The 21,801-nt window shown below is 47.1% G+C and overlaps 1 protein-coding gene across 2 annotated transcripts in view; it reads left to right on the forward strand.

The window, feature by feature from the left end:
* NIBAN1 (niban apoptosis regulator 1) overlaps window positions 1-21,801 on the forward strand; it is a 457,319-nt gene that overhangs the window by 390,195 nt on the left and 45,323 nt on the right. For both annotated transcript variants that reach the window (XM_078641438.1, XM_078641441.1), the window contains one exon: window positions 10,339-10,526. In XM_078641438.1, coding sequence (XP_078497564.1) covers window positions 10,339-10,526 — 188 coding nt within the window. The remainder of the gene's footprint in view (window positions 1-10,338; window positions 10,527-21,801) is intronic.

Raw genomic sequence — 21,801 nt, forward strand, 5'->3', positions numbered from 1 at the left:
TATTTTAACACACTGAGTGTATTCCAACACCATCGGAATATGTATTGTATATTTGTTTCAGGTGGTCTCTGTTGATTATTTAAGTATACCGTCAACCACCATCGGCATGCTAGAGCTTTCTCTACCAAGGCACACTTTCCTGCAGACCTAAGAAAGCTTCAGTCGTATGTGTCTGATGTATGTTGGTGTTTTGATTGTGTGCAGGGCCGGACTGGTAACCGAAAAAGGCCCTGGCAAACTGGTCAGCCGGCACCCCCCTAGGGTGAGGGGTGGTGCAGCCGAGTAGTTTGCCAAGGCCGGATTTGGATGATTTTGTTACAGGGGGCCGATATTGCTGACCTACGGTAACAGAAACAGCCCCCCAGGGAGCCAAAGCCGTCCCCACCCTAGTGGCCTACCGGGGAAAAGCCCGGTGCCCGCTACGACCAGTCATGCCCTGATTTTGTCAGAATAATAGAGAGTATTTTTCACATTTATTTAGAAGTTGTTTCTGTAGCTTAGCTTGAAGGTAAATTTTGTCCGATCTTGAAAGATCTTCGGTGAATGTAATTTACAAGAGACGTTTTTTTACTTTTTTTGCACTGTGTGATCAGTTGTCAATAGCTTGCTCCGAGTAAGGTGTTCTCTATCAGTGCCCCCCAAACCAGATAATTTAGATGCAGTGTTGTAAGCATAAGAGGTTGGTGTGTTTTGCTCACATGTTGTAATGATGTATTTTATTGCATTGTGTGACAGTGCTGTAGGTATGGCAGTGTTGTGCAGTGTGCATGAGGATATGAGGTTCTGTCTAACTTATATTACCTAAGGATGACCATTTTATGCCATTTCTCGTACAAGATTGCGCAATAATAATGCTGAGTGGAGAGTGCTGTTGGGCTGCTCATGTAAGTGTTGGAGTGTGGGGCTTAAGTAAAATAAATCGGTTTATGGTAATAATCTTATCAACTCATTCAGAGGCAAAGGTTCCCTGCTCCTACTGAGCCCTTTGGTCGATTAGACCTTTTTCATAGCTGAGATTAATCAGAAGCTGCAAATCAAAATCAACTTTTGCATCACAGTATCCATTTATCTTATGAGGGTCAATGATGAGGTTTGGTGTGAGTTTAAAGGTGTGTTTTTTTATACATTTTCAGAATAGGTGTGTTCCATATAAGTAAATCTGTATTCTAAGTCTAGGAAATGAGGAAAATGTATCTATTAGAACCCATAAAAGTTCCAAATCGAGATGTGAAGGCATACAGGTGTAAGCAATAGTAAATCGAACAGCACTTCCCATGAAGAGAAGTTAAAGCGTCTCAATAGAGTCCCAGAGCAGCATAAATGCAGGCTAGGGAAATGAATGAGGTAAAATGTTGCATTCTTCTATCTTCTCAGCAAATCAGCGCACTGTGTCAACATGGTAATAGGACACCTTCTGTCATCTAAGTGTTTCAAGACAATAGACTTACAGATATTAAGCGTAAGCGATACATTTTATTAATATTGTACAAGTCGAAGTTTGGGTCCCACTGTTCATTTTAATACAAAACAGTTCATGTGTTTTTTAACATCTCGCATTACTTACATTATTGACCTAAGGTTAGTGTAAAGAAAAGAAATAATTTAGCACTCATATCTATGGAAGCCCAGTGTTCCCATTTGCTTTTAAAATATGACTTCTATTTTAATGGCTACACGTTATTTCTACATGTTGATTGCATTCATTTATATTTATGATAAAAGCTCTAGCATGAGCTTGATTATAACAAATGTTGGGTGAACGTGGAAAAGACTTTTTAAAGTTTACTGATTGTGGGTCTGTATAGTGTGTTTTGAGCTTTGGTTAAGATTCTATCCTGGGAACACACCACAAGCTTTTGGAAGAAGTGGGAGACAGGGGAGAAGGAGGTAGAAGGAAAAACATGGTATAACAGGGAGCGACACTGTTATGGAAATGGGAGAAACCCATCTGTATCCTGAACACGTCATCATCCGACCTCATCTTCTGCACTTTCCACCAGCCACTTATACTGATTAGATGGCGTCCGTGACATAAAAAACCCTTTGTCAACAAACCCACACAACCACTACAATCCCTTGATAAACAGAACTTTGGAGACAGAACCACAACTCCCTCTGCAATATGAGATGGCAGAGCCACCATTTGTGACATGAGAAATTCTGTTATGCCTTCTCGGGGCTAGTCATATCTTTCAAGAATGGAACAAAGCATGCATCCATGGAAACTGTGATCTTCTTGTCGTTTTCAGATGTAGTCTAGTCCATCCTTTAGGTCTGATGGATGTGCCAGTGTAGTAGTTCGGTGCCGGTAGATGCTGTCGCAATAGACCTTCTCTGTCTATGGTCAGTGGTTACATTTAGTCCTATTTCTATTTCCCTCTCCTGGTTTTAATTTTGTAAATCTGGCCTCCTGAAGAGAAGTGGGCAGCCCTCCCGGATCCCCATAGTCTTTCCCACCAATCTGACCTACTACACTAATGACCCCGACTGCCATCCCCAGTTTAGTCACCCCACACACTCCCCTTCCTGCCAAGACCCACCTTGACTCCAGAAGTCCCATTGTAAAATGTAGGGAGGACTGAGCCTCCACGTCTCTCCTAGCAAGTAAAGCTTGAAACTGCATCCCACATAGGGCACCTCCACCTTTGTCCCTCCGACTTCCTCAACTACTTCATCCTATCAGCAAGTCCTCGTGCCAGACAAGGGCCGACCAGCAAACCCAACAGGTATTACCTCAAGTCCCTCTGAATCTCAAATACCAAGTAACTAGTAGAGGGTTTACAGTCTGCTTCCATTAAGCATGTGAAACACCACAGATGACTGCTCCAGGCACTTGATATGAACAATATCAAGTGTCTACCTTTGGTGTCTACCTACACTGAACATAAATAGTCATCTTTAGACGCTTTTCATTTTCCTGTAATAGGCAAAATAAATTTTTGAGACGGCTTTTAGCCGTCCATCAGGGTACCCCACCTTCACTATACATGAAGAGTTTGGTATGACTTATCTAACAGACCTGTTAGTCTACCGCCCGGTGTCTTTATGGGCAAAAACTTGGACTAGTAAGGGGACATTTTTAAATAAAACAGTCATAAGGGACTCATGGCCCTTGATTATGCCTCCCATGTCCTGTTGTTCAAATAGTGCCTCGTGAGCCTGGGGAGCGGATACCTTTTTGCTAACCCTGAAGCAGGCAACAAGAGGTTATCAAGGTGCCTTTTCTTAAACAGCAGTCTATGGCCAGGGAAGAAAAGGAGCTGTTAAAGCTAGTGCACGTCGCTATATCATGTTAAGAACCACGATGATGGTGGAACCGTACCTATTAGGGTTTGTGCACTCATATGATCCATTTTTACTGACTAGGTTCTGGTTTGTCCTTTTTTTATCGTCTCCTCGCCCATCCCAGGGGCGGTGTAAAGGACAGAGCTTGTTGCCCTGTGGCTGCGACGATAAGTCACCACAGGACATGCTCCATTTTTTTGATGTTCTGCAGTTTTTAAGATCTACCCAGAAAGTCTTTTATTATCCGATTTTGAAAAAAGCTAATTTTAGGCAAGTGGGTTCCGCTTATCTTTTTCCTACAAATGCTTACGGGCAGTCTTTTTTTTATGTGCTTGGTTTTTAGGTTTCGCCTGGGCCGGAGCACTAGCTCCGCCCAGGAGAAATCTTATGTTCCTACAGTGTGGGGCTTAGTCCCGCCTCTGTCTCTCATTGGATAGCTCCATAAATGGAGGCTAGCCATTGGGAGACAGAGGCTGTCAATCACGCTTTCCCTGTGAAAACGCGATTCGGGGGCGTTTCCGTGTGTTTTTTTAAGTCCCGCCCTCTCCTCTTCCTATTGGCTGGAATTTTACCTTCCAGCCAATGGGAAGGGGAGAGGGCGAAAAACACGCCCACAAGGAGTTGTTGTTGTGTCTTCTTTATCCCCCGCCCTCCCTCCCGTTGTCCGTGCCTTCGCCGTTGTGGGGCAGAATCGAGTGCTTGTTTTATTATGAGACCACTTACGTGAGAATTCGCACATGAAAAAGGACTGATAAAATCTCCTCAATATATTATTTAGTCAACGTTAAATAGTTCAGAGATATGATAGATTTGGCGTGTGTGCATGGGGTGGGGGGAGGGGGGCTTGGGTTTGTATGAATATTAAAACACTCTCCCTAATAGATTTTGAAGGAGGAAAACATGAATAACCTAAAAGCTAAGTGTTCCCTTATACTGTGTTTGTACCATTGTATTAGCCAGTTGGGGAGAGAGAGGCACGGGGCGATCCACTGTTGGAAATGTATTTGAAACTCCTCGGCAGCAGAATCCCCATGCATCCACCACCAGCGGCATTGGCAGTTTGCAGGCCAGCGCGCAACCCACCCTGGATTCCCAACGTTGCACTCTGACTGGCCCGGCTCCACCGATCCCGCCGCAGTCCTGCACGTCACGGCCCCTGCCCCGAGGCTGGGAAAGCCTCTGCAGTTGGAGCGACCAGAGGAGCAGCGAGGGGCGCGAGCGGAGGTGCTGCTGCTGCCCCCGTCCCACCGCTCTGCAGACTTCAGCCACTGGGTCCGGACCCTCCCGCCCCCAGCTCCGCTCGCCATGGCAGGGCGGTTTGTCCTTTGGCAACTCTTTGCCGCGGTGCTGCTCGCCCTCCTGCAGCAAGCAGCCTCCTGCCCCAGCCGCTGCCTGTGCTTCCGCACCACGGTGCGCTGCATGCATCTCATGCTGGAAACCCTGCCTATCGTCTCGCCTCAGACTACCATCCTGTAAGTTTCTGCTCTTTGCGTTTCACTCTATTGAGCTGCGTGGCTGGCTAAACTCCGTCTGCACGCCGGTGTGCTAGCCGCATCCAAGGCTTACACGCTCACTGCATGAGGAAAACTATTGCCATTCAAACACACACAAATGTAAGGCTTATAAGCGAGAGCCTAAATGAAGCCACAGCCTGCTATAATAAGCCTGGATGGCAAGATGCTGTTTTGCACTTTTTTTTTTGTTTGACTGCTGTTTTTGTCTACTTAAGTTTCTTTCAGGTTTCCAAGCACTGCTTTCAGTGAACAAAGGCTTGAGGCAGGCAGGGGAGATCAGGAATCTACCATGGGAATCTACCGTGGGGGCACTGGTTTGCCCGATTCCAGTTCTTTGTTTTGTTTAGCCGAAAAGTTAGGGGAGTGAATGAAGCGAGTGAACTGCTTTTAAGTTCAATCTTTTGAATTTGCTCATATGGGTCTCGAACCAGTAACGACGTTCTGTAAATGCAGAAGCTTTAAAATCATCAAATTAAATCAGTTACTTGTTTTTTTGAAGCATTTCTCGTGTCATGTCGTCTCGTTGGAAGTTTTACATACTTTTTTTACGTTTGTCAAAAAAAGTCTAACTGATTAAGCCAAATCAAGACGCACGAAGTGCTTAACGTGCCTTCAGAAAAAAAGCCATTTCGACCCCGAACCTTCCTTGCTGGTTATGTGGCGCCGAGCCCTACGTTTGACAGTTTAGAAACAAAGCAGTGCAGAGTGAAATAAAGTTTCAAACCTCTTCCCTTTTTACCGGCTTTGTTGACGCTCCAGCATGTATTTGATTTTTATCCCTTAAGTGTAAATAAGTTGCAATCATTAGAAGTCTGTGAGGTTTTCTTGTGAGTTTCATTGTTTCATTGGCGTGCCTCTGTGGGCAGAGGAACATGTAATTGAGCTTTACTCCTTCAATAATCCTAAAAAAGCCTGTTACCCCGAAACTACTCTTTATTATACTAGACCATAGGGTTTCGGATCTAGTTGGGCGGACGCTCGTGGGCTCGGGTTCTGTTTTTGAGTCCGTGGCAGAATTGCTAGTACACAAGTCAGTTGTCCGTTTTGTTACTCTGCCTGGTCTAAAAAGTGTTGTGTACGTGTGCATAGTGATGGTGCAATTGTACGGACATGTAAGAGAGTCTGTATTTGACCAGACAGGTATAGATGCTCACAGTCCATGTACATCTTGCTATATCGGGACAGTCCAGACTTCCACTGTAGACCCCTGTCGCAGCCTGTTAGATTACAGATCCAACAACACAAACCTGCCTTAATAATCCTTCAGTCCAGAAGTAGGACTTGGCTTTGTGCCAGTCGAGTGCAGATGTCTGCACAACTACTTTCAGATGCTTGACCCCGGGCTTCGTGCATGTCTGTTAAAGTACAGAGAAAGATGTGTTTACAGTGTTTAAGTTTGACATAAAAAGTAACATTAATTGGAGGAATGAGTCTGGCAGCTGCATACGCTGGCGGTACTGATGGTGGAGTGGGAGAAGCTCAGCTTTGTGTAGTTGAGGAAAGCCCTACTTGTGTATTTAAATGCCTTCTCCTATTGGAGAGAGTCCTGAAAGCTGGAAGTCACCAGCCCCCCCCCCTTGCCCAGGTCTTATTTCTGCCAGCTGGCAGTGGAAACCGCTCATTGCAGGACCACAGCGAACTGTTCTTGAAGTCATTGTGCTGTTTCTTTGTACTCTTTATTGTGATCTCTTAATTCACCCTGGATGTTCATCTGGTGAACGTGTGAGCCTGGCAATGGCTGCCTTGAGGATTCGTATGTTGGGTGCATTCTGCTGTGCGCTTTTGCATTCCATCAGTTGTTGATGACGGTTGGAGTCCATTCTAAACTTTGTAGGAAATATTTCTACTGTGGTGGTGCTGTCCGTCAGCTAAGATGAAAGTGAATTTTTATGCCCCTGCATGCTGCTCAGCCCCAAAATATGTTAATTGTAGAGAATCATTTCAATGCTCATGCAAGTACTGATGCCTTTTTAGGAGATTTGAGAGCTAAGGTCTCAGATTGAGACTCATGCAGGTTGCTACTAGTTGCAATCCAGGAAGGAATTTCCTAATGTTAATAGAGACTATAGTCCAGACCTAGGTTGTTTTGTTTGATATCAGGGTCTGTTAAATGTTCTGGTTCTCAGAGCAACTTAACATTTAGTTCATGTTGTCTGGAATTTGAGGCTGATGTGCCAACAGGTGCTTATGCAACTGTTTGAGTCTCTGACCATCCATGACTCCTTTATGGTGGATACAAGAATGCTGCCAGCGGCATACAAACTCCTCAGAACTTTCCCAGTTATTACTATTTACATGGTGTGTACCTCTTGGGGATTTTATATGGCCTCCAAGGTGAAGAACATTGGAATTGTGATGAACTTCAAACTTTGCCATAAACAGGAAGCTTTTCATAAGACTTGCCCTGTTATTTATCTCCGAGAGAAAGTCCTCTTTCCTTGCTCGCTGTTCCCTTATACACAATCTTTGCAACCCCCCGCACCCCAGTATATTTTGGACAACAAAGGGATGAAAAGATATGCACACTCCAAATCCAAGGACTCTGGCAGAGCACGTTGCAGCTTTGGGGGCAAAACAGTTTTAGTACAACAGTTGTTCTGTGGCATGCCTACCACAGGATTGCAGAAAACAGCAAGAACACATACATTTTAGCAACATTTTTTAAACCTTCCAGTTTAATGAAGCCTTTGATGACGTTCTATCTTAGGCCCCTTATCTCTCTCTTTATGGTACTTAATAACTTATTGGGTGCACTAAAGTCCAGCTTATGAATCATGTACCCCAAGATGAAAAATATCATAGCAACATTTTGATGTGGCATGTGTGCATCTTATTGTATTGTTTTAACTTGTTTCTTGGTGCCTGTCTTTACCTAATGAACAGAGCATCAGGACGGGACAGGGCCTGCTCAAATCATTTGCTCAAACAAAAATAAAGCCCACCTGCACCCTAAGCCAATGAAGACTTTTACACTGAAGGGCATCCTGAGGTTCTTTACTCCTCCCTTCGGTACATAGGCGATGATGATGTTTTTACAGTCATTAACCAGTGACTGGGTGATGGTAACTTTAATTGCGACATGGAATATTTTATTTTTAGTATTTTACTTTTAGTTTCCTGCCCCCTCGCTGTGCTTGCTTCCCTGCCCCCTCGCTGTGCTTGCTCTCCTGAGTGTGTATGTGGCTCTGGGTGGGTGTGTGTGGTTCGGGGTGGTTGTTTGTGGCTCTGGGTGGGTGTATGTGGCTCTGGGTGTGTGTGTGTGGCTCTGTGTGTGTGTGTGTGTGTTTGGCTCTGGGTGTGGCTCTGGGTGTGTGTGTGTGGCTCTGTGTGTGTGTGTGTGTGTGGCTCTGTGTGTGTGTGTGTGGGTGTGTGTGGCTGGCTCTGGGTGTGTGTGGCTGGCTCTGGGTGTGTGTGTGTGTGGCTCTGGGTGTGTGCGTGTGGTAGTAATTACTGTCTGCTGTCGTCCGTAGGGTACAATAGGTCTCGGATTTGCGAGAGGTTAAGCTAATGGCAATGTAAATGACAATGCCATTTATCTGTTTTCAAAACCAACACATAAATACAAATTTTGTCATTTACAATGCCAATAGCTCTAACTTTTCCAAAGGCGAAACCATTGCATTGTAAATGCTTGTTTAATTCTGCAGTCAGGCTAAGCGGCAGCTGTGAGTAATCGGTGTGCTATTAACATTTTATTTATGGCACGATGCACTTTGTTATGCCTTGCACACTCCCTATGTTTATTAATTGTTGCTGCTGGATGTGTTTTGTTAACCGAAATGTTTTCCCTATGCCTGGTCATGCTTGTGCGACCTCGGTGTTACTTGTATCTTGTTCATTACATTTAGCCCCGGTCATTTCCTTATTTGATATGGCTTATTGAAGATTTGTTTTAATCTTTACTGCATGTGTGCTTTTATGGGTTTAGTTTATGAAACCGAATAAAGAAAGATTGACGATCTGTAATAAGTATGAGGAGCAGTAAACTATTAGAATCTGCCTTCAATAAGCGTGTAATGCAAATAGTGCAGTGTTTCACCGCACTGAAATGCAATGTCACGCATTTTGCACCTGCTGCCAGGCGAGCCACCAGCAGGCTAAAAACAGCGAAGTGTTATTCTTTCTACACTACCCATGTGATTCAAACAGTGCAATGTTTGCACTTCATTTGTCCGTCTCACTAAGCACATGATTGAAATAGCGCATTGTTTACAGTCTGCCTGACTAAGTATTTGATAAAAACATTACTGTGTGCACCCTTCGTTTGTCTGCTCCCACCAACCACACAATACTAATAGTGTAGAGTTAACAGTCGTTATGTCGCCCGACACTAACCACATGACAAAATCAAGCTCTAAAAACATAACCTGAAAGCGAGCCCTCTTGGCTCGGTCAATGCTTGTTCACCAGTGCCTACTCTCTTATGATCCTGCGTCTTGGTTGATTACTACACGTTGAAGCTGCTCTACATAAGCGCTTCCTTCCTTTCCTTCTGGCAGAAGGACTGAAAGTGTTGTGCTTCAGAAAGTCTGCTCTGTGAAGGGAGAAACTTTACTTGGAGAGGGAGGTTGAGGATATTGTGCAACTGCTGGTCCGGATCAGCAAGCGCGTGTTGCAACCCCTGGTCCAAGGTTTTCTGAGGCACGCGCTCTGTTTTAGCAATCAGTCTTGTGAACATTATTCATTGCACAAGGCCATGCTGGCAGAAGCCATTTGTCTCATCCCCAGACCCCTTAACTTCTCACTCAGCCACTCCAGTTACACCATTGCACTTTTTGTGATACAACTTTAAAAAAAAAAGAATAATAAAGAAATTGGAACAGGACAATCACCAAAACAGAGGAGGATAAATACTTTTGTCTCCTGGGCCCCTCCCGTCCCACCATCTCTAACAAAATTGACAAAAGGAAATGCAAAAAACATCAATGGCTACGCTACATATTCAGTACATTGTAGCTGAAGTACCACCAAGCTGGAACAACAGACGTGTGTCATCTTAGCTTGTTGCGTCTTGTGATTGAACTGTAGGCCTCTGGCAGGTCCCAGGTGGATGACGGGGTTGGATTGGCTTACCGTGGTGGCCTAACCACTTGCAAGCATTGCCCATATTCATTTGTGCGAGTGAAGCTGATGAAGGGGTGCCCAAGACGTCACTTGTGGAGTCATACATCCTGTCTTTAAATGTAGTGCCTTGAAACTAGTCTGACATTCCACAGTAAGCTGTTGCTTCACTTTCTATCAGAAAGGAACGAATGAACCAGCTACAAGAGACAGATTATTCTGTGGTTGGAGTTGCACTTATTCAGTTACTCATTCACCGGTGCATGGTCAGCCTCTGGAGCAGGATCAAGCCGCATTGCGGGGACACAGTAGAGAAGCCTGAATTGATGCTGTGTTTAATGCATAAGCCCGGTGCACACTGAAGGGGCCTGAGTTGTCAATGCTTTTAATTATCGTGATCACACTGCCTCTTTCCTTTCACCGGTGTTTGGCCCTATATGCTGCCAGTGCTTAAGATGTCTCCCTCTTTACCCTTTAGCTACAGTGTTGGAACCAGCAGAGAAGTGCTGCACAGAGAACATCCGGCCCTTCTTGGCTTCCATCTTGGAAGAGATCATGGGGCCGGTGAGCTCCGGCTTCAGTGAGGTTCGCCAGCTCTTTGAACGAGAGGTGGACGCCATCAGCCAGAGTTTCCAGACTGACAACGATCCTGTGAAACTCAAAGAGGTAAAGCCGGATGATGGCTCGTGTTTCTTTCAATGTGTGCTTTTGCCCGCGTCAACCGAGTGGTGCAGTCTAGGATTGTTTTCCATTTAAAATGGCTCTAGAGGAATGAATCCAAAACTTTGTAAAGATTTTTCCTCTGCTTTGTGAACTTGATCCTAGCAAATTTGTACTTTGAGAGGCTGTACAGTTTTGAGGAGAGAGCCCTCAATTAAAGGGGATAGAAGATCAGTTGCCAACAAGGAGAGGCAGGTTGGAAACAGGAAATGGATGTGTGGTTGTGAGGGTTATTGCCCTTATCTCGCTTTTGCCCTAGATTAATATGATTTTGTTGGTTCCTTCTGCTGGTTTCTGGACCTTAGTTAGCTGCAGTAAAGGTTTGGGTCCAACCTCTATGACTTTGTATACAGCACTCAGAGTATCCATACATGATCGGTCTTGGAAGTACCGATATCACTGTTTTATGGACAGCAACTTGGTACTGCCATGAGGGTTGGAAGAATTGTTGCCACTGATCACCTCTAGCCCTTACTGAAACACAAGTTTGGCCTGATAGCTGAATGTTAACAAGTTAGGAGGAAACCTGACTCCGTAACATGCCACCCATGTAAATTTGGCAGTACGTCCACCAAATCTCTGAGCCGGGGAATATAATGGCAAACAAGATCTGCATAGTGAAGAAGTGCCATAGTAGGAATTTCAGTAGGGACTCATGAGGACAGCTGAAAGTTATGAAAAAGAAGGAAAGAGACTGATACTTTTTCTTTTTCTGATGGAAAGATTAATGGGCAGGAGGATGAGCAGTGCCCAGAGAGGGGAGAATTCTACATTATGGAAGCGAGAAGGTCGATGGAGAAAAAACGAGAGGCTGCAGCTGGCAGCAAGGGGACAAAAAGCTGAATTTGTAAGGAAGAGTAGGGTAGAGCCTACATCTGGGTACCGGGGAGACATGATGCAGTAAGGCTGTGAATAGATTTGAAGGTAATGCAAGGAAAACTGAAGTGAATTCTACAAGAGATGGGAAGTTCGTCTTTTTGGTTAAGAAGGTAAGAAAAATGGTTCCAGGAAGGATAATGTAGGATACACGATGCACAGAGCGTAGGATAATTTTGAGCCTGGAAAGAGGATATGCACGGAGTCGAAGAAGGTGGGAGATGTAATACCTGAGGCATGAGAGAGTGAAAGCTTGAGGAAGCAGAGGTGTAAAGTCAATGGAAAGAAGAGAGCGGTCACTGCATAGTTTCCAAATTGGAATGTACAGGAAGATGGGAAGCCGGACTTGAGGTCTGAGAAGGTGCAACAAGAGCCAACAATGATACTCAAATTGTGGGGAAGGGGAAAGAGAAAGAATCAGGAGGAGAAAATATGCAGGAGAGATCTAAAAGTGTGCTTGGAGAAGGAGAATTTCAGTTTGGAAGGGTTTGATGGCCTGCTGTATTGCATCTAGGGTTGAGGAATGAGAGGCAGATGCAGAGGGGGTCAAATTATGTGATGACAGGGAAAGTAGATTTGAAAGTTGCAAGCAAAGTGATAGTAGTGGAAGCTATAAGAAGAGGTACATGCTCTCCGAAGGGTGTATATAGAGAGGAGGGGACGAAGCACGATCTCCCGGAAATTCCAATAGATAATATTTCCAGATTTGTAAAGCGCAACTTATTACCCCTAAAGGTATCCAGGCTCCGGGGGCCGTCGGGGAGTTTAAGTGAACTATTGTCCAGAGTTGTATGATGCTGAGCTGAGCTGCGGCTGGGGATCAAACTCTGAGCCCCGCACTCCGAAGTCAGCCGCTCTGGCCGCTGAGCCACACCTCTCCCACATAAGCGATGTGGTAAGTGTTGGTAAAGCAAGATAAGGCCCATGTTCCTGTCTCCGCCACTAGAGGGGAGTGTGGCTGCCACAATTTGTGAAACACAGACCTCCCTTTTACAATTTAACATATTCTTTTTTTCTACTTTTTGAACATCCCTCTCATGCAGCACTCCGCAAAACTTTGAGTGGAAAAGTTTATGCTGTGCTTATTGATCAAAAAAGCAGCTAAGTACAGTTTCCTTTTAGACTTTTTTCCCGCATTCTGTTATGTTTTTCTATATTCTGCCAGAATCCTCCCTAAATCTCTCCACCCCCTTATCCTTTTCTAAATGCTCAGCCTCGTTCCAAATCCTTACAACTTCTCAAATAGTAAATCTCCATAGTACTATATTTCATCTTATGGGCAAAAAAGCAATGTATTTAAGTTGATATGTTTTCTTCTGCATTTATCCCTTTCTCAAAGAATTGGTAAATAATTAAATCGATTCTGCAGTACCTTGAATGCCAATTTTCTTTTTTATTACATCACTCCCATTTTATTTGATCCGCACTTCCTTTCTTTGCGCTTTGGTGTCAATTCAAAGTGACAGCATTACTTTCTAGGCCGTTACCCCGGGAAGTCCTGCGAACCTTGCTAGTAAATTCCAGATCATCTTGGAATCCAGTTTAACATATAGCAAATCACAAATGCAACTGGGAATTCCTGGACACTCACATGCCAAATAATCTAACCAGGATTTCTTTAGTACTAACACTAGTCTTTGGAGCTCCCATGAAGTCTCCTTTCTATGTCCAGCGATCCCCACCTTCTCTGTTTTTCTCGGTTGATATCTGTTTTCACCAGATTTTCTTTCTGTTGTTACAAACTGTTGTGGTCTGGTCCTGCCCTGCCAAGAGTGAGCACGAGGGAGCAGGGCTACTGCTGTGCTCTTCTCAAAGATTCACCGACAAGGCTGCCCTCCGCCTTGGACTCCTGCCCAAGAACGACCTCATATCTCACTCATTGAGAGTGAGACTCACACATTTGGAACTGTCACTCACAACAGGTTCGGTATAACATTTTGTGGGATAGGCTAAATTCTGAACTCTGAACATCAATCTTTTTGGAGCCTTCCTGCATGTGCGGCAACTCCTGGAAGCTATAGATGCCCAAGGAAGTGGCCCCACCGCAGGAGGCGCCTTCCTATAGAACCCTTGTTTTGAAGGGAAGAGTTACTTTTTTAAGTCATAAGTAGATATCTTATGATGTCATAAGACTTGCTAATTACTTCTCATGCTGAAGAATTTTCCACACCTGAGAGCTCTGCTCTGGAGCGCGGAAATGTGCATTTTATTTTATTTATTTATAAAGTTTTATATAGCGCGAACTTGTTAGCACGTCACTGATGCGTGCATCATGAGCTTGAGCGAGAATACACCCTTTGTGATTGTCCTTTCGTCGAATGCTTTACTTCGCTACCTGGTTGTTGGGATGAAAGAATTTGATTCTAGATTTTTACCTTTAAAGCTTTATACAGTATCATGCACGTTGAGATATTTCCAATGCGAAGACAAGTCCCACGCACCAAGAATATCAACTTATGCACGTGATTTTAAAGTGTGTATTCTTTCTAAACTTATTTTGAATAAATCCAACATTTAGAAATGCTGCTTTTTCCATCCGTCATTCCGTCTGCACCTCCGTTTCATTAGTTTTGGATTGCAGTTTGACTCCGTCTATCTTTCAATTCATACTGTAAGGATTTGGTATTATGTTTCTGTTTTTGGCATGTAAAACTACCCACCAATCCCTCGAGGCGAGGGAGCTTTTTTTGCTTCTTATACGAAGTGAATAGATTAAAAAAAATATATATATTTGATACCGTCGTTAAAATGGGTTTTGTAATTAAGAGTATGTTAAGGTGTGCCTCTCAATGAAACCGCTGACTCAGCTTGTGTTAATAACGGTTCTTTATTGAATTATGGCTATCCCTGAAGAGCGCCGAGCCAGCGCTCCGTTCCCTCTGCTCGCGCCTCTCTCTCTGCGCTGCGCGCGCAGCGCGCCCAAAATGGCCGCCGCACGTCACGTAGCTACGTGACGTGCATAGACTAGTGCGCGCCACTACATATCTCCCTTTTTTCCAAACAGTATGAGAGTCACTTACAGTTCAAATGTCCATCTCAAAATCTTGAAACCTGGCTGGTCTCACCACAGATCTTCCGCTCCTGGTCACCTGGGTAGAACTCTCCTGGGACCTTTGACTCGGCACCTCATCACTTCTTTCCTCTCTCTGTCCAACCCTGTTCTCCTCTATGTTCCTTCTTTCCTCTCTTAGTTCGTCTCTACCACTTCCTTCTTCATGTTGCTCGCCAACACCTTGCTCCCCTTCTGCATTCAGCTCTTCTCCATCTTCCCACTCAGCTCCATGTTGATCCCATTGTAGAACTTTGTTACACCTGGCCATGCGATCTTGGGACCACACGTTGCCGGCACTCAACAAGGCCGCTCGATCGTACACCTCCTTGACTTGCATGGGCCTGCTGTATTTGCTGTCTCCCTTCTTCTGTAATGTTGCTAACTTTACTCTTACCCACTCATCCTTTTCCAACCTTGTCCCCTTTACATTCCTCCGTTTGTTGTAGTGGTTGGTATATATCAATTGTGCTTTTTCTAGGTTAGCACGTACCACCGCCGGGGACCATTCGCTGGTGATGACCTTCTCCTTCCAAATCCGATTGTCATGTGTGAATGGCTCTCGCCCTCTCAGGATCTGAAAAGGGCTGTATCCAGTTCCTGTCGGCGTAATCCTGTAGGCCCATACCATGTTCTCTATGGCTTTCTCCCAATCTTTATTGCAGGAAATTGCTGCTTGTACTGCACCCATCACCACTCGGTTAAACCGTTCCACCAAGCCGTTACCAGCGGGATGGTAGATCGCTGTATGTTTGATGGCTATGCCGTTCCTTTTCATGAAGCTATTCCATTTTTCAGACGTGAATTGGGGGCCATTATCGCTCAAGATGGACTTGGGTATGCCTTCCCTCACGAAAGTGTCCGACAGAAATTTCAGGATGTTCTCCGTGTCCATGGTCTCGTCCACCTTCAACTCAGGCCATTTGGAGTAACGATCCATGAGGACACATACATACTTCTGAGTGCCCTGGCTATCAAGGATGGGTCCCAATATGTCTATTGACAGTTCTTCCCACGGGTTCTGCGGGGTTTCGAACTGTCCTAACGCAGGGCGCAGGGGCTTGAGTGACTTGTCCGCCCCCTGGCATTGTGGGCATTCTCTGACATGCCTCTCCGCTCTCATGTCCATGCCTGGCCACCAGTAATTTTGTTTGGCCCTTGACTTCAGCTTCCCAATGCCTAGATGGCCTTCATGTAACAAGTCCAGTAACTGGTTTACGAGTTTTCTCGGAGGGATTACCTTGTCCCCTCTGTATGTGAACACTCCTTTGTCCCCCACTGACAATTCTTCTCTGACTTCATAGTAGGGCTTGACATCCTCGCTCACGTGCTTCTTGTCCGGCCATCCCGTGAGGATGTACTTCTTCACCTCCTTCAACACGCTGTCCTCCTCGTATTCTTCAGCCCACTCCTGGTAGCTGATGACTTTGCCTTGATCCCCCACCAGGGCCACCAGTTCCCTTTGGTCTGCAGGGTCTTCTTCTCCAGGCTCCATTGCTGCTGCCCTGCTCAGATAATCAGCTACTCGGTTGCGATTTCCTGGGATGTACTCCACATCATATCTGAATTCGAGTAGCTTTAAGGACATCTTCGAAATCCTGGGTGTGGCGTTGGCATGCCCACTCGATGTTAGCACCTTTACCAAAGGCTTATGATCCGTCCTGAGCAGGAATCTGGTGCCCCATAGGAACTGCCGAAATCTTGCTGTGGCCCACACTACCGCCAGCATCTCCTTTTCGATCACGCTGTACTTGCTTTCCGTGGCCGTCAGTGCCCTGGATGCAAAACTGATAGTCTCCATCTGACCTTGACCTCGATCTTGCATGAGCACTGCTCCCAGGCCCTTGTCACTGGCATCAGTTGTGAGCACGGTAGCACCCTGCGGGTCATATCCTTTCAGTGGCACTGCTCCCGTGACATCTCTCTTAATGGTATCAAACTCCTTTTGTGCCTCAGGTGTCCATTCAAAACTGGTGCTTTCTCTGGTCAGCAACCTCATGTTGTGCGTTTTGGAGGCAAAGTGTACCACAAACTTGCTGTAATACTCAGCCATGCCCAAAAACGACCTGACTTCCTCCTTGTTGGTGGGGGGCGGAGCTTCAGCGATTGCCTTCACATTGTCTGCTTTTGGTGTGATGCCCTGTGCCCCAATCTCATGACCTAGGTATGTCACCGATTCTAGTCCCAAGCGGCATTTAGTCCATTCAGCCGTGAGGCCTTTGCTTTCCAGGGTCTTCAACACTCTCCCTAGTTTCTGATCGTGGTCCATCCTATCTCGCCCCATTACCAGAATGTCGTCCTGGAAATACTGGATGCCAGGTGAGTTCTTAAACAGTTGGTGCATTAACCTTTGGAATACCGCAGCCGCCGAGGCCAGTCCGAACGGCATGCGGCAGAACTGGTAGCATCCGAATGGGGTGATGAAAGACGTGAGTTTTCTGCTGTCTGGGTGCAATACTACTTGGTGGTACGCAGAGGTCAAATCGATGGTGGAGTACCATTTGACTCCTCGGGTCTTTGCTAGCATTTCGTCGATCCTTGGGAGGGGAAATTTTTCTACAACAATGTTCTTATTTAGCTCTCTCAGGTCGACGCAGAGCCGGACCTTTCCATTCGGCTTCATGACTACAACCAAGGGTGCGAGCCACTCTGCGCAGGTGATGGGCTCGATTATCCCCTTACTCTCCAATTCCTGAAGCTCCTTTTGGACTGCCTCTCTTACCGCTATGGGTATATTCCTCACTTTATGGGCAACTGGGACGGCGTCCTCCTTGAGCACGATCTTATGTTGGAATCTTTCAAGCTTTCCCACCGTGCCTCCAAACACTCTTGGGTACTCCTCCTTCCACTTGGTGAGATTGGGCCATGTGTCTGGTTCCGTGAGCAAGATCTGTTCTTTGCCTCCTGGGTCTAACTTGATTCCCAGGTCGCCCTGGTCCAGCCACCCTAAGACGGACGGTCCTCTCTCTGAGATGTACAGCTTGCATAACGCTGATCTGCCTCTGAACTCAAACTTCAAGAGTCTATACCCCACCATTGGGATACGATCGCCATTATATGTGACTGGTCGGATGTCCAATTTCTCCAACTCCGGTCCAATCTTTGGTCGGAATGTTTCCTCCCACACTGCTCTTTGTATTATCGTGTAGGGGGAACCTGTATCCGCCACTACACTGATGGTTACTCCTCCCATCTTCATTTCCAACACGGGTTTATTCGTCCTTTTTCCATCTATACACATGATCTGGTCGTATATGCATAGCACGGTGATGACTTCTTCCTCTTCCGTCTCTTCCTGGTTCTCTTCTTCCTGGTCTACGTATTTCACCAGGCTCTTAGACATTTTCTTCCGGCACACTTTCTCGTAATGGCCGATGATGCCACAGTGTAGACACTTGGCCCTAAACGCAGGGCATCTTCTGTCGTGTGCCTCATGGGACCAGCTTCCACACCTGTAGCACGTTTTCTTGTTGACGCTCCCTTCCTGTTTCTTTTGCGATCCGGAGTTGCCCTGCCATTTGTTGGAACCCTTCGACGTAGCACCTCTGTACCTTTGATCCTTGCGGGGTTCTTCTTCCTGTATCCTGTTTACCATGGCCGTGGTTGGCGGTTCTTTCTTGGTTGCGTCAGCGCACCTCCGCGCGAGTTCAGCCCTCTTGACAATGACCATTACATCCTTGAGTGTGGTATCCCCACTTGCCCATAGCTTGTCCTGGACGTTCGTGCTGGAGGTGTGCATTACTATTTGGTCTTTGATAAACTCTTCCTCCCACAGGCCATACCTGCACGTGGCCGCTAGTTTCTTCAGGGCCGCTACATATTCCTCAATCGACTCTCCAGCCCGTTGTTTTCTCTGCTGGAAGTTGAATCTGTCGACCGACACACATACCGTGGGCCGATAATGTTCATTCAGGTCGTCGATCGCATGGGCGTACACATCATCGTCTGAGCCATCTCTCTGTTTGGGTACCAAGCTTTTATATATTCTGAGTCCTTCAGGCCCTAGATTGAGTAATAATATACGTTTTTTTCTGTTGGGTTTGAAAGTTTCTTCATTCTCGTCCTCTAGGACCTCTATGAAGTTGTTGATGTATTCGCGCCAGTCCTCCCACTTCATCAGTGGTTCTCCTGGTTTCGGGAGGAACTGGACTGGTGCAATAGCGTATCCCGCTGGAGCGCTCATTTTCTCCTCCTTGGCCGTCGTCGTTCTGTTTCCCTTTCCTGTGGGACTCCCTGGGGTGCTATCTGTCTCTTCTTTCTTGGTCTGTTCTTGGGGACCTTCAGTGTCAGCCCCCTCACCCTCCTTTAAGGTAGCCAGGTCTGACCTCTCTGTGGATAGCGTGGGCTGGATGCGGCACGCTGTCTGGCTACTACGGGGTCTCTCTGCTATCTACTTTTGGTGTGGGTGATAATGGCTCTGCCGCGCTCTTCAGGGTACAATACCTCCTGTGGTGCTCGCAGTCCTGGTGGTTCCCCCCAGTAGCGCTGCACCGGGTTGCTACTCAGCTGGCAAGTCCCACTTCAACCTGGGTGGCACTGGTTGCCTAAGGTTCTGCTGGCTCCCTGTGCCTGTGTGGATGGGACTTTGCAGTGTCTCCCTCAGCCACGTGGTGGGTGTGTTGCCATCCGTTTTTCCTTTATCTATTTTTTTTTTCTTGGTCGAGTCCCGACCTCGTCGCCACTGTTAAGGTGTGCCTCTCAATGAAACCGCTGACTCAGCTTGTGTTAATAACGGTTCTTTATTGAATTATGGCTATCCCTGAAGAGCGCCGAGCCAGCGCTCCGTTCCCTCTGCTCGCGCCTCTCTCTCTGCGCTGCGCTGCGCGCGCAGCGCGCCCAAAATGGCCGCCGCACGTCACGTAGCTACGTGACGTGCATAGACTAGTGCGCGCCACTACAGAGTATCTGCCATTTCTCTAATTCACACTGTCATCTAGTGGCCATAGCCATTATGACAGTCTTGCCTGCCACATAGAGCTCCACGGAGGCACGATAATTATGTGTTTCTTTCACTGTCCAATCCTTCAGACTTTCGCCCTTTTCGTAGGAACATGTCGTCACCGACAGATTATATTTCAACCATTCAGCTCGCCCAGTAAGGAATGGTGTAGGCTACTACGGCGATGCCTCATTGTGCGGCCAGTCGTTCAGCATCTTCTTAGGGGTATCACTTTTAAGATAAACAAATAGGCGAATGGGCACAAAGTCGTCCTTAAAAGCCCACCACCAGTACTTCCTGCAGTGAGTGAGCCACCCGGCCCTCACCAGAAAATGTTGCACATTGTATCACTCCTCCAGAGGACATAAATAAAGGGGCGGACGTCGGCGACCGCACATGGTCTCACCCCATACCCGTGAACACTATGTGTGTCTCCTTTCATAGGGAACCGTGCAGGCCTCACCACGCACGCGGCCCGCCATCACTCTCTAGACCTGGTGCACCACATTGGCGACGAGGTGGTACTCACTCGCGCCTCCCATTGCCCCAGCCACCAACCCGGTCCAGCTGGCGTGTCAATCTGCGTGTCAGGAGGCCGCTCCAGTTATCCTGGCAGCATCGCTGTAGAGCTGCGTGACGCGCTCCAGTTCGGCGCCCTGCACACAGCTCCTTCACGCCCCGGCAGCATCAAGGTGGGCACTCTGTCGTTCAGCTTGGCCATCCCCATCTGCCCAGGTGGATGTGCTATAATCTGGATCTACAAACAGTGGCCAAAAGATAGCAAGAGGGCCAAGAGCCCAAAGCAAGAGCCTCAGCCACTCCATCTGGCAGCATCTCCCTGCATCGTCACAAGGATGCCCGTGCCCCCGGTGAGTGTGGCCGCGCGCTACTCTGCTCGGCGTGTTCCTCCCCCGGGGCGCGTACACCGACGAGGGCCTATGAAGGACATGCACACGCACCACCAGTGGCACCACGTGCTGCTGTACCAAATATAAGCTCACTAATGTGAGCAAAAGGCAGAATTTGAGAGTTTTCTTTGTTGCAAGGCCAGCAAGGAGAAAGAAAAAAAAAAGCCTCAACAGTTCTCTTAAATCCCCCCCAAAAAAGAGGACACTAGGAGAAGAGGCGGTACCCCCTCAACAGAACATAGTCGAGGCCCAGAACCTCCCAACACACACAGGGAGTAACAGGAGCGCAAACAGCATTGGGGCAGAACTGCACACATCCCCTCAGGTTCTGACGACTCAAGCACGCACAAACAGCTACAACAGGCACCAATTTAAACAATGAGCATGCCAGCCCAAGGGGCTGCGGACTGCTGCCTCCTACACCACAACCACCACTGACACCGCAAGAACATGGCCACGCAGCCGCGGTGCCCCTCCCGCCATTCAATGAGCTCGCTGACCCCGCGACGGCAGCCCCCGCTGGAAATCAGGCATTGGACTTCTTGACCACTATTTCAGAGGCTCGAGCGAAATAGATGGAACAGTCAAGAGGACGCTGCTCATGTGTTACGGCGGAGGGGAGCAATATGATCTGTTTGAAACCCTCCCAAACACTAGGGACGATGATGACCATGATGCAGTGGTGGCGGTGCTGAATTGACACTTCGACCCTCAAACCAACCTTTATTTCGAGCGTTTCAAGCAACGCCAGGCCCAACCAGCGGAATCAGAGTCTGTAGACGTCTTCAATTCCTGCGTCTTCAATGTCCACCTAAGAAAGCTCGTGAGCACATGCAAGTTTCATGACCAGAGGGAACAAATTTGTGCCTAGCTCATCCAGGGGTGCCGATCCGTGCTGCTGCGCCGGCTGAACCTCCAATACCTAGGGATGTCGCTCAACGACATACTCATACTCGGGAGGTCACATGAACTTTCGAACGCATGAGCCGACGAGATGGAAGTGGCCCTCAACAGACATCCGACTACTTCCGGGGTATCTTGTCCCACCCAAATCAAAGAGGAGAGGGTAGATGCAATTAGTAGCAGCCGAGTCCAGCCCATGCCGCCCCGAAGATGCCAGTGGGGGGACCTAGTGGAAACTGTGGCACCGAGCACTCACCAACCTGCCTCTGGTATGCAAAAGGAAAAACATGCTCACGGTGCTGCAAACAGAACCATTTCTCAAAATTCTGCAGGAGTAGTAGATTAGAGCCACTTTCAACAGGCCTCGTGGAAGGGCTGTCAACCTTAAGCAGCTGTCACTTGACGACCGTTGGGGCAGGAGGACGGCACCACACCAGGCCCGGGGTTTGACATGGAAGGGGAGGATGACGATGTGTTTGTGGTGTCCTTCGTCAGCCGCACAGATCGGTGTCGGCGACCACCTCCCCTATGTTCTATCCGAGTGGC

Source organism: Lissotriton helveticus, chromosome 1_1 (assembly GCF_964261635.1).
Source record: "Lissotriton helveticus chromosome 1_1, aLisHel1.1, whole genome shotgun sequence".
Classification (NCBI taxonomy): Eukaryota; Metazoa; Chordata; class Amphibia; order Caudata; family Salamandridae; genus Lissotriton; species Lissotriton helveticus.